This window comes from Alosa pseudoharengus, unplaced genomic scaffold (genome assembly GCF_046254945.1).
Source record: "Alosa pseudoharengus isolate Yale_2024_CS ecotype anadromous, Long Island Sound unplaced genomic scaffold, YU_APseudo_1.1 YU_APseudo_1.1_scf_11, whole genome shotgun sequence".
In the NCBI taxonomy this organism is placed as follows: domain Eukaryota; kingdom Metazoa; phylum Chordata; class Actinopteri; order Clupeiformes; family Clupeidae; genus Alosa; species Alosa pseudoharengus.
This window is the reverse complement of record NW_027468576.1, coordinates 29330999-29347046: the sequence shown is the minus strand read 5'-3', so window position 1 is coordinate 29347046 and position 16048 is coordinate 29330999. Positions and strand designations below refer to the sequence as shown.

Below are 16048 nucleotides of genomic sequence, written 5' to 3'. Positions count from 1 at the left end.
CCTTGACCACAGCTGTGTATAGATTGTGTTTGATGAATGCCACAAGGCGAAGAATGCCACATCCACCAAGATGGGCAAGGCGGTCCTGGACCTGCAGAACAAGCTGCCCCGGGCCAGGGTGGTATACGCCAGCGCCACAGGTGAGCCTGGCATAGGCACTAACACCACCACTCAGTTAAATTTAACACACACACACAAACACACACACGCTTACACTATAGTAAAATTGTCCCTTGTCTTGGCACTACGTAGGTGCCTCTGAGCCAAAGAACATGATCTACATGAGTCGGTTAGGCATCTGGGGAGATGGGACCCCGTTTCGGACGTTTGATGACTTCCTTCACGCCATCGAAAAGAGGTCCGTTTGGTCATTTATGGGGCAGCTCGCATTGGTTGTGTTTATATAAGAAAGCAATATTATCTTGTGTCCCGCAGTCACAGAATGAGTCTATTAATTGGGGACTGTTTGGGTTTATTTGAATTCCTGAACAGGGGCGTGGGCGCCATGGAGATTGTTGCCATGGACATGAAGGTCAGCGGAATGTACATTGCACGGCAGCTCAGCTTCTCTGGAGTGTCATTCCGCATCGAGGAGATTGGCCTGGACGAGGACTTCAAGCTGGTCTACAACAAGGCCGCCAAACTGGTGCGTGAGACCAAACATATCTCTTTATCTATTACACCAGTGTTTTTCCACCTTTTTTGTGCCACGGCACACTTTTGACACTTAAAATGTCCCACGGCACACTAACATCCTGTGTGAAGAAAAAATAAACATACCATAGCCTAAAACTTCAAATAATACACAGATATGGCTATATTATGGCTTCTATGCAAGACCTGCTCAATAAAACAAGCGCCCTCTGTTTCATTTGTAGGTGACTATATCTAATTTATTTGTTGTTATGAACTGGATATGTGATGATTCTGTGAATACTGGATATGGGGCCCCCATTGTACAATGCCTGCATACCACAAATAGTGCAATCATACAATCAATGGGACTGAGAGCATGTGGTTATAAATTCTTCAATGCAACAGTTGCTTTTCTGGACCAGTGAGTGACATTTGGGTAATTTTCTGCGGCACACCTGATGATCTCTCACGGCACACTAGTGTGCCCCGGCACAGTGGTTGAAAAACAATGTATTACACATAATTTTAATTTAAATAGTCTCACGCGCATTTGCATCCAGAGAAGTTAAAGGAAGTAAAACTGTCATGGAATAGCTCAACTGATGTCCTGTTTCATCAGCTGCTGTGTAGAGTTAAGCCATTATAATCTATTATGTTCTCAATTTCCTCTACCAGAGCCCCAGAATGCCTCACAGTTCACAACTGGAGCTCATGATGTATGTAATGGGTCTGTTATCTTTGACCTTGACCTTTGACCTTGTTTTGACCGTTCCAGTGGGCAGAGGCGCTGAACATGTTTACGCAGACAGCAGACCTGTTGGGCCTGGTCTCCAGGAAGTCCCTGTGGGGTCAGTTTTGGTCGTCGCACCAGCGCTTCTTCAAATACCTCTGCATCGCCGCCAAGGTGCGACGCCTTGTGGAGCTGGCTAAGAAGGAGTTGGACGCTGGCAAGGTGAGCCACCCCTAACCCTCCCCCCCCCCCCCCCTTCAGGGGAGCTCAGTGACATTTCAGCTGTTGAAGCAGACAACCTCCTGAGGGTAATATGAGGAGATGAGTTATTGAGACACAAAAGAACCCCAGCAGTCATAGAGCTAAACCCATACAAAAAGTTTCGTTTTAGGGTTTTACTTCAGTATGTAGCCTGAAACGATGCATTTTGTGAGGGATATGGATAGCCAAGTCTAAATGGAGTATAAATGCCCTCCCCAGTAGTCAGCCCTGAACAGCTGAACACTGAGTTTACTAATGAGCCCAATTATTGAACCAGGGGGTAGAACTAATGAGCTGAGCAGGAGCGTGTGGGGAGTCAGAGCAGGATTAAAGTTTTACTCCCCCAGTCCAGACCCATCACGTCAGGCCCAGGGCAGCAGAGGCCCTCCAGCAGCCGCCTGACACTGAGCCTCTTTCATCTGTGCTGACCGCAGACATGGCTCTGAGCAGCTGGAGCAGGTCTAGCCACGTCTGTCTGACTGACCAGGGTAGCGGTGCTTTCAGCTGACGCGTGCTCTTATGTTCTCTCTGTATCTCTCTCTCTCCTCTCTCTCTCTCTCTCTCTGTCTCTCTCTCTCTCTCTCTCTCTCTCTCTCTCTGCCTGTGTGTAGTGTGTGGTGATCGGGCTGCAGTCCACAGGGGAGGCTCGCACGCGGGAAGTACTGGACGAGAATGATGGACACCTGGACAGATTTGTGTCTGCTGCTGAGTGAGTGCCATGTTTCATGTGGAGTATATTGATGGTGGTTGCGTGGAGCATTGTGTGTGTATGCCATCCTTGGCTCATGATGGGCTGTTTATCTTCTCAGGGGTGTCTTCCAGTCTCTGGTTCAGAAGCATTTTCCCTCAGAGAAGCAGAGGAGGGAAAAAGGGGCAGGAAACAAGAGAAAACGTAAGCTGGATATAATGCCATACCACCATTTGAATGATTCATATATTACAATTATTGTTGTTGTTGTGTTGTGAAAACATATGGTCAATAGTAAATGGAATACATTTATACAGTATAGCACCTTTATACTCCTCTAAGACACTTGGGGCTCTATCTTCCGTCCCGGCGCAATTGACTTTGTATACTCGCGCGTTTGTCTTTCCTATTTTGCAGTCAGCGCATATTGGAATTTTCCCTCCACAGGTACATGCCTGTAAATTAGGGAATTCGATTGCGCCCATGGGGGCGGTTCAGCGAAAAGACGGGGCGTGTTCCGGCGCAAACGTTCACTGTTGATATTTTGCAGTTTCAGAAAACAATTCCGCCACAGACCAGGAACTCCCTGGTCTAAAGTCTGTGGCGAAAATGCAGATGCTATTTTAAGGGCGCATGCATGACCACAGGCCTGCATGAATGAATGCGTTGCACACCAATCTACAGACACCCCCGTGCACAGACGGAAACATTCAAAGCCTTGATAATATTTGTCCATTTCCTGGTTTTGTTCGTGCATTGGTGACCTAAATATTTAGTAGCCTATATAGTACAACATCTATATGCAATATCTTTACAACAACGCCTAATTATGACCTATTAATCTGGACAACTTTACAGCCCTATAAAGGCTAAAGTTACTTTTAGTTTTGTTCCAATTTACCGTTGTGTAAGGTTTTAAGCACCATAATTTTGCCTACCTTGTTGTAGCCCATCTGAAATAACTCCAAGCTTTGCTATGTTCCCTCCATCCTTTCGTTATTTTCAAAAAACGTTTTATATCCATGATGGCCTTGAAGTCTTGAGTTAGTGAATTAGCTTAAATCAGCTTTTCATGTGCTGTTAACCAGCAACAGATAGTACAAGAAAGCAGCAAGTATGGTTACAATTTCTGTAGTTGCTGCATCCATTCATTGTTATTCTCTCTCCTGCTCAAATAAATGTTGTGCGTAAATTAAGTTGATGATAACGTGTTTACAAACTCTGCTTTACAGAAAATATTGTAAATAGTCTACTGTCACGCAGTTAATGGGATACTGTGCAGAGTTGAAAGTTAGGTCAACTTAAACGAAGCCCTTGCTTGGCCGGCTGTGCTGCGCAACGCACACTTAGCTCCTCTCATCTATACAATGTAGTTCCCATTTCTGTAAACCATACATAATTTCAAAGAAAAATTTTACCACTCGAGGGAAATCAGTGTGGTGTCCATGTGAAAAAATAGGCATAAATCTAGCGTAGCCTACACATTTTCACGAATCACTGATGTGTTGATGACATAAATTAGGAAATGTTAGAGGACTTAAGGAGACGTGATGTTGAACTGCATGCCGATGCCATTTAACCCTAATGCCCCAGCGGCTGCACGGGAGAGAAGAGATTAACTGACAGAAGATATGCATTGTCTATAGAGAGCTAATGTTAGATTACATTGTACATTGCAAATATATCACCATGCATTCATAACCTCGTGATTCAGTGAGAATGATCCCAAAACATCGGAAAGTATGTCTTTGTGACAATTCTGTATTACATTTGGTCAAGATGAAAAATCAATAGCTAACTGTTCCCAACTGAACAGTGATTATAGCGCTGTGAACTCCTGGCTGCGCCTGGCAAATACGCCACCATAATAGCAATCAGCTATGGAACAAGCGTGCCTGTTGTTAAAGGGAATGTGAGATGACGCTCTGATTGGTTTATTGCACGTTACGCCCAAACCACACCCATGATTAATGTAGCTACTTCAGACAACCCCATTTTAGATTTGCGTCGGGCGCAACAGTCAAATATCCCGCCGGTATCCCGCCCGAGATCCGCCCACAAAGTGAATTGCGTTTTGCGCAAAGACACTTCCGTTTTAGACCATTAAAATAGGGCCCTTGAAGTGGTTTACACATTCACCCATTCATACACATTCACACACTTGGGCACGCAAGGCACCTATCTGTACATCGGGAGTGGTTTGGGGTTCAGTGTCTTGCTCAAGGACACTTTGATAAGGTCAGGAGGAGCCAGGCCTAGACAAGCCTAAACATAGAAATGTGACATTAAAATCATCGGAGTTCAAGAATGTGAATGGAACCTATAGATCACGTTAGAAAACAGAACTTGCTGTTATTTCATTGCCTGAATGCAAAGCTGTCACCTTTTGCCTATTTTGATTGACTTATGTGTGTGTGTGTGTGTGTGTCTCTCAGGAAAGCCCCGGGGACGTCAGCCCAAGTGCTCACGGCAGGCGCAAGAGTTCGCCGGGGTCATCAGCATCAGCGACGACAGTAGTAGCGACACAGAAGCCATGGACAGCGACTCCAACTCCTCGCCCGACTCGCTGCAGGACAACAACGATGATGTCATCTTCGTCCACCAGACCAACAGTCACACCGGTGCGTTTGACGCTCAAGCAAGCGAAGGCTCCAGGAAAATGCGTTAACTGCAAATTCAGACGTTTGAGGATGTTGCTTTGTCATAGCCGTAGTGTGTCGTAGGAAAGCTGACTAATAATGTAAGCCTGGCCGTTTTTCAGTGGTGTCTTTAATTGTCTTTTTTTGTTTGTTTGTTTCCAAAGCAGAAATAGAAAAAATGAAGCAAAGCCTACTGACCAAGATCTCAGAACTGGGAAAAGAACTACCTCTGAACACACTAGATGAGCTCATAGACAAATTTGGAGGACCAGAGAAAGTATCTGAGGTAGTTAATGCAGCTCACGTGCAATTGCAGCGTACTCTCAGATATATGGAATCTAGGTCATGTCTGTGAGGAGTGTTTGGGTGTGTCAATATATGAATGAATGTGCGAATGCGTTTGTTTGTGTGTGTAACACTTTCGCTGCCTCTCCATGTCTGCAGATGACCGGGCGGAAGGGTCGGGTGGTTCGGCGGACAGATGGGACTGTCGCCTACGAGTCGCGTGCCGAGCAAAGCTACACCATCGACCAGATCAACATTAAGGAGAAGGACCGCTTCATGAGCGGGGAGAAGGTAAGAGGCAGAATCACACACACACACACACACACACACACACACACACACACACACTCACACACACACACAGGAATGAGCTTGTGATAATCTCAGCAATCTCCGTTAAGCCACCCTTGTCCCTGATGAGTTCCATTAGCCTGGGGTTAATGAGGCAGGAGGATGCTGCCTGTCTCTGTTAGTTTCTCTCTTTCTCTCTTTCATTCTCTCTTTCTCATTATCTCTCTCTCTCTCTCTCTCTCTCTTTCGCACGTACTCTAGCTCTCAGTCAGTTCCATTCAATTGGAGTGGGCTTTATTGGCTCGACTGTCCATGACCAGTGGCTTCAAAGCAATTAGGCCTGTTGGAGAAAAACTTTAACTACATGTATAATGAGCTCATCTGTGCGCTTAATGAGAAGACTTCATCTCTCTTGGCCTATCTTTTTGTGCCTCATTCTTCTCCCCCCCCCCCCCTCTCTCTCTCTCAGTTGGTGGCCATCATCTCGGAAGCGGCCAGCTCGGGAATCTCCCTGCAGGCAGACAAGCGAGTGAAGAACCAGTGCCGGAGGGTGCACATGACCCTGGAGCTGCCCTGGAGCGCAGACCGTGCCATCCAGCAGTTTGGTGAGTGGAGCGAACGAAGGCCCCTTTAAAGGTTGTATCAGCGATCTCAGGCCTAAAAAAGGCCCAAACATAAATGATCACATTCATCTATGATTTCCTAACGATCCGCTAGCTGCCTGCCCCATAAGCAGGCTGTCAAAAAAACACATCTCTGTAGGCAGCCTAGGCTCCGAGATCTGTACACAAAAACAATTGCTACCAACAAGGGTTGGCAAAATAAAGTGTTTCAACCAATAACCGACGAGATGCGTGTTTAGTAGAGTTTTAATTGCACTGGAGACACATCAACAGAAGTGACGTATCCCCGCTATCGCTGATACAACAAGAGTCTCACTTCTCAGACTGACACCAGATCAGGGTCATGCTAAGGTCACTGGGGACTGGAAACACAGGAGGTGTGAAGATGGTCTGATAACGAAATTACATGATGTATTGTTTTGTATCTTCACCTATACACACATACACATCTGTATATCACTGCATGGTGAAAGATTTTGCACTCGGTGGAGCCATGTGCTTTTATTTTTTTTATTTATTTTCTCTTCTTCTCTTGCTTCTGGCTTTCAGGAGTTCATGTCTGTTTTTGTATTTTGAATTTATTACCATCAATTGTATTCCATTGTCAGTGATTTTGAATCATCTCTTGACAGAAAAAAGTATTAAAATAAAGTAACCCCGTCCTCTTCTTGTTGTGGCCGATATGTTTGTTTGTTTTTTTTTCAATTGTTTCCCGAAAAGAAGGTGTAATTATTTAGAGGTGTGATGCTTTTTTTTGTTTGCCTGTGACTCTACACATGACTTCCTCTGATTGCGAGGCAGATGGTGTAGAACTCAGACACACTTGCAAAAACTTGCACCAAGTGAACTTCAGGAAACCAAAGTCAAACAAACAGCCGAGGGCCATTTTTTTTCTTCTGATCTGCAGTGAGATAAGCACTCTGTGTGGTTTTTCAAACCCAAACACACCGCGCGTTAATTGGAGAGTGCACATCTCACACTGTCAGCGAGGCCAGGCCAGGCCGCTTATGTCACAATTATCCCATTGAGAGGGTTGCCAAAGCAGAACTGGGCCAACCGGTGTGCGGTCGACTTCCCGCCAGCGCCACCGCCTCCTGTCTCACTTCCCCCTTCCTCCCTCTCTGTCTCCCCACAGGCCGCACGCACCGGTCCAACCAGATCACGGCACCCGAGTACATCTTCCTCATCTCGGAGCTGGCCGGAGAGCGGCGCTTCGCTTCCATTGTGGCCAAACGCTTGGAGAGTCTGGTGAGTTTCAGCCAGAACTGCCCCCCCCCACCCCCATGCCCACTCCTGATCCTGTCTTCTGCATCTAGGCCAGAGGTTAGAGTGATTCTGGTGTCAAGGCCTGGATTATCACTGATCAAGATCCAACTGTTTAAAAAAAAAAACACTGAACTTGCCCACAAATGTAACACATCAGTTAGACTCTAAACTGAACTTGCCCACAAATGCAACAGCACATCAGTTAGACTCTAAAATGAACATGCAAGTCCATGCAAGTATATTGTGTGTTTTCATTCTGCTTATGTAATCAGTCATAGCCAATGTGGCAAGAATGTTCTGGAAAACATTGACTTAGGGAACCGAGAGGATAGAGCTCCTCAAAACAGTGACGCGAGCGCACTGCAGTGTTCCTCCTCCTTCACTGCTGTGGAGTCTGTGTGTTCCCAATGCCTTTCTGATGAGTCACTGCTCTCTGTGCTGCTTAGCTTTCTCCCAATACGGTTTATATCAGTTCCATGACAACAAAGCGTACGAACAAAGCCCTCTCTGTGCAAATGAATTAATTTTCCTTTCCACCTCGGGAGGAAAGAGAACACTTCAGGTTTTTTTGTGACAATGTCAAACTTCCGCCATTAAAAGTCAAGAGGTGTTTCACGCATGAGTGCGTGATCTGTCGCCTGCTTTGAGGCCTTGGCAAAATGTCTGTAATCCCCTGGAAGGGCTTTTGAAGGCTTTTGTCAGAGTTTTATCCTAAGCGCCATATCTGTATCTTTTATGTTCTTGGAAGCTCAGGAACTGAAGTTGTCTTCCCCCCCCCCCCCCCTTTCCCTTTCTTTGTTTTATCTCTCTGCAGGGCGCTTTGACCCACGGAGACAGGAGAGCCACAGAGTCCCGAGATTTGAGCAAGTACAACTTCGAAAACAAAGTAGGTCACCATGCTTATCTTGCAAAGAGTTTCACTTTCGGCAGAGGAAGCCGCTCAGTCTTATTTGTGAGGCGATTTTTTGACTTGATTGTGTGCGGGCTGCCCTCAGTGAAAGCATCTGTTTACTGTTCTCTCTCTACCAGTATGGCACCAAGGCTCTAGATAAGATCACCAAAGCCATCCTGGGATACATTGAGAGCAAAGTGCCCCCTCCCAAAGACTACCCTGGTGGCGACTCTATGTTCTTCAGTGGTAAGTGCTTGTGTCTGTGTATGTATGTGCTTGTATGTATGTGCTTGTATGTGTGCGTGTGTGTGTGTGTGTGTATGTGTGTGTGTGGGCATTAAATGGCAATGAAATACATGCCTTAATTCAATTACAATCAATTGATTTCTCTGTCAATTCCAGACATGAAGCAAGGGATGATAAACGTGGGCATCTTCAGCCGGGACTCACGCTTCGGCCTCAGCACTGAGAAAGGTGAACTCCCCGCTGCTAACCACAGCCCTTTCCCTAACGCTGCACACAGGCCTGTGCACTACAGTTTGCATAAATAAACATTGGATGTGTAAATATTTGTTGGGGAAGTTTTAATTTTTCTAATATCTGTGTGATAGCTTTGGTGCCCGTCAGCTAATCTGAAGGCTGTGTAGCTGCCTTGTCTGTTGGTTCTGCACCCGATTGTCTGATTCACGTTCCTGTTGGGCCTTTCAGACTGCACTATCACCAAGTTCCTGAATCGTATCTTGGGTCTGGAGGTGCACAAGCAGAACTCCCTGTTCCAGTACTTCACTGACAACTTCGACTACCTGATAGAGAAAGACAAGAAGGAGGGCAAATATGACATGGGGATCCTGGGTAAGAGACGACTTCTAGCTGTCAGCGCTTCTCCGAGCTTCCCTTTGGCGTAAACGTGAGCCTTCTCTAGCTGTCTGTCCAGGTGTCTGAGGTGGGTTTTAATGTCCTTTCGTATTCTGTCCAGATCTGGCCCCAGGCAATGATGAGATCTACGAGGAGAAGCAAGAAGAGTTTTTGACCGTGGGGAACCCACACGATGGCCAAGTCGTACTGTATAAGGTACGATCACGTGGTTTAACCTGGTTCTATAATGTCATGTCTCCATGTCTCCATTGCTCAGCAGCATGCATGCGGTAACAGGAAGAGAGACTGTTATGTGTTTTATCAGTATAACAAGGTGACCCTTCACCCTGAGGATAAAGGAGCTTTATGATAAGATCTATTATAGTGACAAGAAAAAGAGGTACTTATTTTTACTGGCAGCTGACCCTAAAACAGCCAGAAACCACTCAGGAGCTGTTGTTCCACATGTTATCTGTTGGGGTTTGTGGTTGTTTGCTTTGCCTTTGTCGTGTGTGTGTGTCTCGTTGTGGGTTGTTCGTGGGTGTGTATTTCTTCTTTATGGCAGAGAGCAAGTGTAAGTGTTGTGTCCACCCAAACTGAACCCTGACCTAATCCCCTTCAAAAAATAACTGAAGTGTCGAACTGCAGTTATCTTTTGCATTGTGAATATGTGAATATAAGGTGCATGTTGCGAGTGTGCGAGTGTTTTGTGTGTGTGTGTGTGTGTGTGTGTGTGTGTGTGTGTGTGTGTGTGTGCGCGCGAGTGTTTTGTGTGTGTGTGTGTGTGTGTGTGTGTGTGTGTGTGTGTGTATTAGCTGTGTACTAAGTTGGGACTGGGACTCACATGGTTTATTCTCCTATCACTCCTCTCCACCCCAGATCACTGTGGACCGAGGCATGCCATGGGAAGAGGCCTTGGCCAAGTCCCAAAGCTTGAGCGGCCCAGACGTGGGCTTCTACCTCTCTCACAAGGTGAGCCGCCCACCCCAGAGCCAAACACTAAGTGCCCAGGCTGACTATCCACAAGGTCAGACCTGAAAGATCGTTTACCACCATCCCTTCAGAACATTCTTCATCCCCCTAGACGGGTGTTTTGGAACAGGTGTATCAATTAACTGCCAGTGTTTGTACATTGTCTGATCAAATTTGTAATGCAAAGCAGAACACCAATGAGGAAATGCATTATTCTTTTGGGGAATCAGGCCTACAATAAGATCCCCAGACATTTATGCAGAAATAAAAGTAAATACCTGTGTGAAATGTAAAGTGCATGGAGGGTATATTTTATGATTTTTTAGAATTGTTAACCTGATTCGTATAACTTTATAGTACAATGCAACTGTGTTATATGCAGGAATAGTTGTTGAGTTGTTGAGAGGTTGAGATTCTAAGTGTGTGTGTGTGTGTGTGTGTGTGTGTTCTGACCCAAAGCTGAGAGGCACTCAGCCTTGTGTGCTGCTGGCAGAGCAGGGTCGAGGCCACAACCTCATCATCCACAAGCCCAACATAGGCAAGCAGGCCCAGCCCGAGAGTCTGGACAATATGGGGAAACGCTACCGAAAGGTGAGAGCCCCTCTACACACACACACACACACACACACACACACACACACACACACACACACACACACACACACACACACACACACACACACACACTCACACACACACATGCAGATGCAGATTACAGATACAGATGTATGTTGGTATGTGTTCATCAGCCCACAGACACAGGGTCAGAATATTTTCATCGCTAGTTTATTGAGATTGATCTGAATATTGCACTGAGGACGTTACATTTGCATTGCTTTCTATTTACATTCTCATGCTGCCCCCTACTGGGTTGAAATTGTAATACCATGAAACATGATTTGTAAACTTATAAAAACTGTATGAGTTAAATATTGAAAGATGATCATGTGTTAATGTAAAAGGATGTTCCTGTAACATAATATTTATCTCCCAGGTCACTCCGGAGGAAGCAAAGGACATCTGGGAGAAACAGTACCAGTTCTCCTTCAGTAAATGCAGCCATGCCAACTGGTGAGTGGAACCGGCTCCAGTAGAAATACAAAAGACAATAGAGTGATGTGGCCGTGGGTTAGCTTTACTGTCAAGGAAACTCAGATATTCCCCCAGAACAGACACATCAGAGAGTTAAGACCAGAATCTCAGAAAAAAAAAAATCTTTGTGTATTGTTGTATTTGTGTATTCAGAATATTTGTATACATATTTACACCCGAATGTCTAAATGTTTGTGTGTGTGTGTGTGTGTGTGTGTGTGTGTGTGTGTGTGTGTGTGTGTGTGTGTGTGTGATGATGATGATCAGGAATGGGAAGTGTAAGAAAGTGGAGGAGGGACAGGAGTGCATACAGGGCATGCGTCTGCGTCAGTACCACATGCTGTGCGGCGCACTGCTGCGCGTGTGGAAACGCGTTGCAGACACAGTGGCTGACCTCACCGGCTCCAGCATCCTGCAGATCGTCCGACTCAAGACCAAACAGCTCCAAAAGCAAGTGGGTGAGTGACCTAAATGCACCGATGGCCCTACAATAGCAGCCTCACTGGACTGCAAACCCTGGTAACCCTAGTCAATCTGACATGACATCTGGTCTGAAAGTGATGTAAAAAAACACCAGGGTTTTTCAACTGACTTTGACCCAGAGACCACTTTTCTGACCAAAAAGTAACCTGCGGACCACTGTTGTTGTGGTGTGAGGAAAGAGGTTGAGACTGGGTCTTTTTTAACTATTAGACATTTTATTTTTCATTCTTGGCATGCCTATTCTGTTATGCTGCATATCTGACTTTTCCTGTGTGTGTATGTGTGTGTGTATGTGTGTGTGTGCTCTGTAGGCATTAAAATCCCTGAGTCGTGTGTGTTGCGCGTGCGTGACGAGCTGCAGCAGATGGACAGCGAGGTGAGGCGGCGGCGGGAGCGGGAGCTCCTCCAATCACAGGAGTTCCAGCGGCCACCAGCGCTGCACACCGACCCCCTCGGCCCGCTGCCCTTCCCCTCCACCACCGGCGAGCTGAGCGGCCTTCCCCCCTTCCTCTACCCGCCGCCCACGGTGGGCGCGTTCCCCTCGCTGTCCAAGACCCCGCTGGCAGACATGCTGGACGGCGGCCCGGACACAGTCGCCCTGGGTCTGGGCGCCCTCCCGGCCACAGCCGCGGACTTCGGCCTGGAGTCTCTGGAGTCGCGGCAGCAACCGCAGCCACCGCAGCAGCAGCAGCAGGAGAAGGACAAGTTTCTGGAGTTCATGGACAGCATCCGACAGTTTGATTTGACACCGCTGTCCAACACCCCGCCACAGACACCTGCGTTGTCTTCGCCTGCAGCCATGTCCTGTGTCCCCGCCGGAACAGCCCAAGGGCTCTTTGCGTCCCAGGCCGTGAGCACAGTTGCCACCTCGACGTCTTCCTCGCCGATGTTCTCCGAGATGCCCTTGTTGACTATGCCCACCACTCCGTGCAACAGCGACGTCCACATTGACTTCCGTGAGGTTCTCAACACCATGTTCCAGAATAGCACCTTGGACAGGCAGTCCGTCATCAAGTTCCCTCTGCAGGGCAGGGACTCCTCTTAACCAACCGTCCCAGTTCTTGCCATCCCCACCCCCACCACTGCCACCAGGCCCCAACTCTGGACCCCACTGCCCAGCCCAGCCCAGCCCAGCCCATCCTCTATCCCCTTAGGGCTCACCGTCTAGGCCGTGCCTGAGCAAAGCTTGCCACACCTAACCACACTCAACAACACCTGGCTCACATTCACACGAACCAGGGCCAACCGCGGTAGGATGTCTCTTAGCAACAGCATGTTCTCAGAACATAAACACTCAAAACATTGTAGCTTTAGCTCAGCTTAGGGCTACTCAGCCTTCCGGATTTGAGTCGAGTTTCTGTTTGAGTTTGTCTGTAAATAGTGAAAATGATTTGTATTGGCACATGTGTAAAGTTCTATGTGCCTTCTTTGGTGTTCCCTAACTGGATACTTGGGAGGAGGGAAGAGAGGGTGTGAAACCATGGACAGGAAAGACAAAGGTGTTATACAGAGATATTTTACCGTAACATCAAACTGACAAGGGTAGTGGTTCGGATTTGGATCAAATATACTCTAATAGGTTTCACCACACAGCTGTCCATCCACCTCCCTGACACACACCCCTCCCTCCCTGAAACCCACTATTCACACTAGTTTTTACGGAATTTTCCTAAAACAATTAGGGAAGAGGGTGGGAGAGGGAGGTTACAATCTGCTATTAACACAGTGCCTTTGGAGATAGTGGAATGTTCTCTTTTAAACACACTCAGACTAATGTGCATTCTGTATTTGACCACAAATGCATCAGTATTTATTGATCTAGTTTTGAGCAAAATCCTGGTTCCCAGCATGAGGGAGGAAGAGTGAAAACCCCAATGAAAAGGAGGGGACGGGCGAAAGCCTCTCTCTCCTCTCTCTAGTTAGTGCATGAGACAGACCGCGCCAAGGCATCTGAGATGTTGCAGCAGTTTCATCTTCTGTGGGTGCCTCCCCTTGAGGCCTGGCGTCACCTCATTCGTCAGACGCTCACCTCATTGCCTCTTCTCGGGAAATTCTCAGGAAGACTGAGGGTGTTATGAAGCACTTCCGTTTTTTTGTTTTTGTTTTTTTTTTCCCTTGAAAATTGACCAATTATTCCATCAGCGCAATTGATTTAATAGAGTGCTGTTGTTAAAACTTCTCTCTGCAGTTTAGAAACCTTTCATACTTGGTCGAGTTGTTTTTCAAGTAATGCACTGTGCTCTCCTACCAGGGAACCCCCAAGGGAACTTCAACGAATGACAACCAATAGCAATCTTAAGCAATAACATCTGAAACTTAAATATTTCAGCTCAAGCGCCTAACTGTGGTGGGTTGTGGTCGTTTTATATGTCGTTGTGTCTTTTTAGAACAAATGTTGTGCTTTTAGTACTCATGACCTTTGTAGAAACATTGTGAGGGGATAAAAGCAATGTGCTCTGAAAGGATAACAGAGCTAGCTTCGTTTTGTTAAATTATTTGCTTGTTTTATTTATATTTAAGGGACACGCTTGCCGTTTCAAACTGTGATCCTGATGGATGGCTACAGTTAAAGTATAACTTGTCAGGGAAGATTCCAGAATTCAAAATGAAACAAAGATCGTTTAAGTCTAACCTGCCTACGTGTAATATTGCACTGTTCATCACTGCTGTATCAGACCTCAGGGTCTACTTCTGTTCTTTGTAAGTAAATCTTGCTTAAGTGTAATTTGTCTTTACTTTAGCAGAATTATACCAAAGTATTTAACAAAAGACTTCTCTGGCTACATCTGACCTATTCTCCAACTCAGGAATTAATATACTGTACATATATGTGTGTGGTGTACAGGTGGGAGATTGTCTTTCTACTTGTGACCGAAGTGAATCGAATCTATATCTGTTTGTTCACATTGGGTGATACTTACAAGTGCTTTTCTCTTGCTGGACTTCTCTTAGTATGCTGTGTCTGTCTCAGACTGGAAATTATGAATATGTGTTATGAACATGGAGGGATTGTTTCCAGCGTAGACTATAATTGATCAATTCCACAGATTCTGAAGGCCTGAAGTCTCTGTGCCATAGTTATGTGGACATGGCCCTGCTTTATTGATTAGCCTAACGGGACCTACTTCTGGTTAATTGGAGTCACATGTAGAAACTGCACCTCTGTGATTCTGAACGTTAAAACTTGTCTTTGTTCAAATGCTGTTTCTGTGAGAAGGCTGATTGATTGACTTCTTGTTTTTATCATGCAGTGAAACCAAATCGTCTGTAGAACCGTACTGTGCTTACAGAAATATATTTCCAGGCAAATCTGCACACAGTTAGGTTTCTTGTGCAATCATTGTGTTGGTTTGATGTCCCATTTGAAGAATTTGCCTTAAGACTTAAATCCGCCAAACCCTAAACATCTGACTCCAGACATATTAAATCATAAGATTAACATATATAAACATACATATCATATGTATTATCCTGTATAAGAACACTCTACACATGCCTTTATACATGATCTAATCCATCATGTCCCGTTGTATGTGTTCTGTCTCCATAGAATTGAATACCCTTTATCAGATGGGATGTATTTACGTGGCATTAGTCACATTATATCTGAGGATTTTGGAAACAAAATGCCTTTCAAGTAAAATTGAGTGATGATTTTTCCCAGTACATTCCAATGGGTCTGGACACTCCAAATACTGCAATACACATAACTACAGATGATGTATGTTAACTGTACCACTGACAACACACAAAGTGTCTTTACAGTCTAAGTAGATTTATTTTTATGTTGACCTGGTTGAGATGAAATAGATGTTAAAAAGAGACAGAAGTTGGAGAAACCAGGCAAAACAACCAGATTATAATTATAATTATTTTATTTAAATAATAATATTATATGGGCTACTAATCATATTGTCATATTTAAATTTGCACTAAGAATGGCATAATTCAGTTTCTGCTGTCTGCATATTAGTATGAGGGCTTCAGCTGTTTGTTGGTGGATCTTAGGTTTTGTCTTTGTCTTTATTTCTCCACCTTTGTATTCATGAAGATATCATATACAAAGATAATTTATTGCTAAAAAAACATGCTACTGATTGTATCTATGACAAGAGCAAATTATATTATTTGTGTAAAGTTGTGTTCAGCACTTTCATTCTGTTTGCCTTTATTTTTTTCTATATATTTATAATTTAGATTGATGTATATACTGTACAAATTGTGCCTTTTGACTAATTCTTTCAAATTGTTTTCTACTTGTAACAGAAGGAACATACTGCAATTGGTGCAATCTAAACTTTGTCAAGAAACAAATAAAAGATTGCTGACAATGTC

At 45.3% G+C, this 16048-nt stretch overlaps 1 protein-coding gene across 4 annotated transcripts in view; it reads left to right on the top strand.

Annotated features, from left to right (window-relative positions):
• Positions 1-16048, top strand: part of sbno2b (strawberry notch homolog 2b) — a 74783-nt gene extending 58735 nt beyond the window's left edge. For 3 of the 4 annotated variants that reach the window (XM_076278757.1, XM_076278759.1, XM_076278760.1), the window contains 21 exons: positions 23-140; positions 253-358; positions 493-646; positions 1412-1588; positions 2239-2336; positions 2437-2519; positions 4751-4936; positions 5119-5240; positions 5399-5530; positions 6000-6135; positions 7289-7401; positions 8234-8305; positions 8449-8557; positions 8714-8785; positions 9020-9163; positions 9288-9382; positions 10046-10138; positions 10598-10729; positions 11133-11209; positions 11498-11688; positions 12025-16048. In XM_076278757.1, the coding sequence (XP_076134872.1) occupies positions 23-140; positions 253-358; positions 493-646; positions 1412-1588; positions 2239-2336; positions 2437-2519; positions 4751-4936; positions 5119-5240; positions 5399-5530; positions 6000-6135; positions 7289-7401; positions 8234-8305; positions 8449-8557; positions 8714-8785; positions 9020-9163; positions 9288-9382; positions 10046-10138; positions 10598-10729; positions 11133-11209; positions 11498-11688; positions 12025-12758 (3144 nt within the window). In that variant the 3' untranslated portion in view covers positions 12759-16048. The remainder of the gene's footprint in view (positions 1-22; positions 141-252; positions 359-492; positions 647-1411; positions 1589-2238; positions 2337-2436; positions 2520-4750; positions 4937-5118; positions 5241-5398; positions 5531-5999; positions 6136-7288; positions 7402-8233; positions 8306-8448; positions 8558-8713; positions 8786-9019; positions 9164-9287; positions 9383-10045; positions 10139-10597; positions 10730-11132; positions 11210-11497; positions 11689-12024) is intronic. The other variant, XM_076278758.1, reaches the window with a different exon arrangement.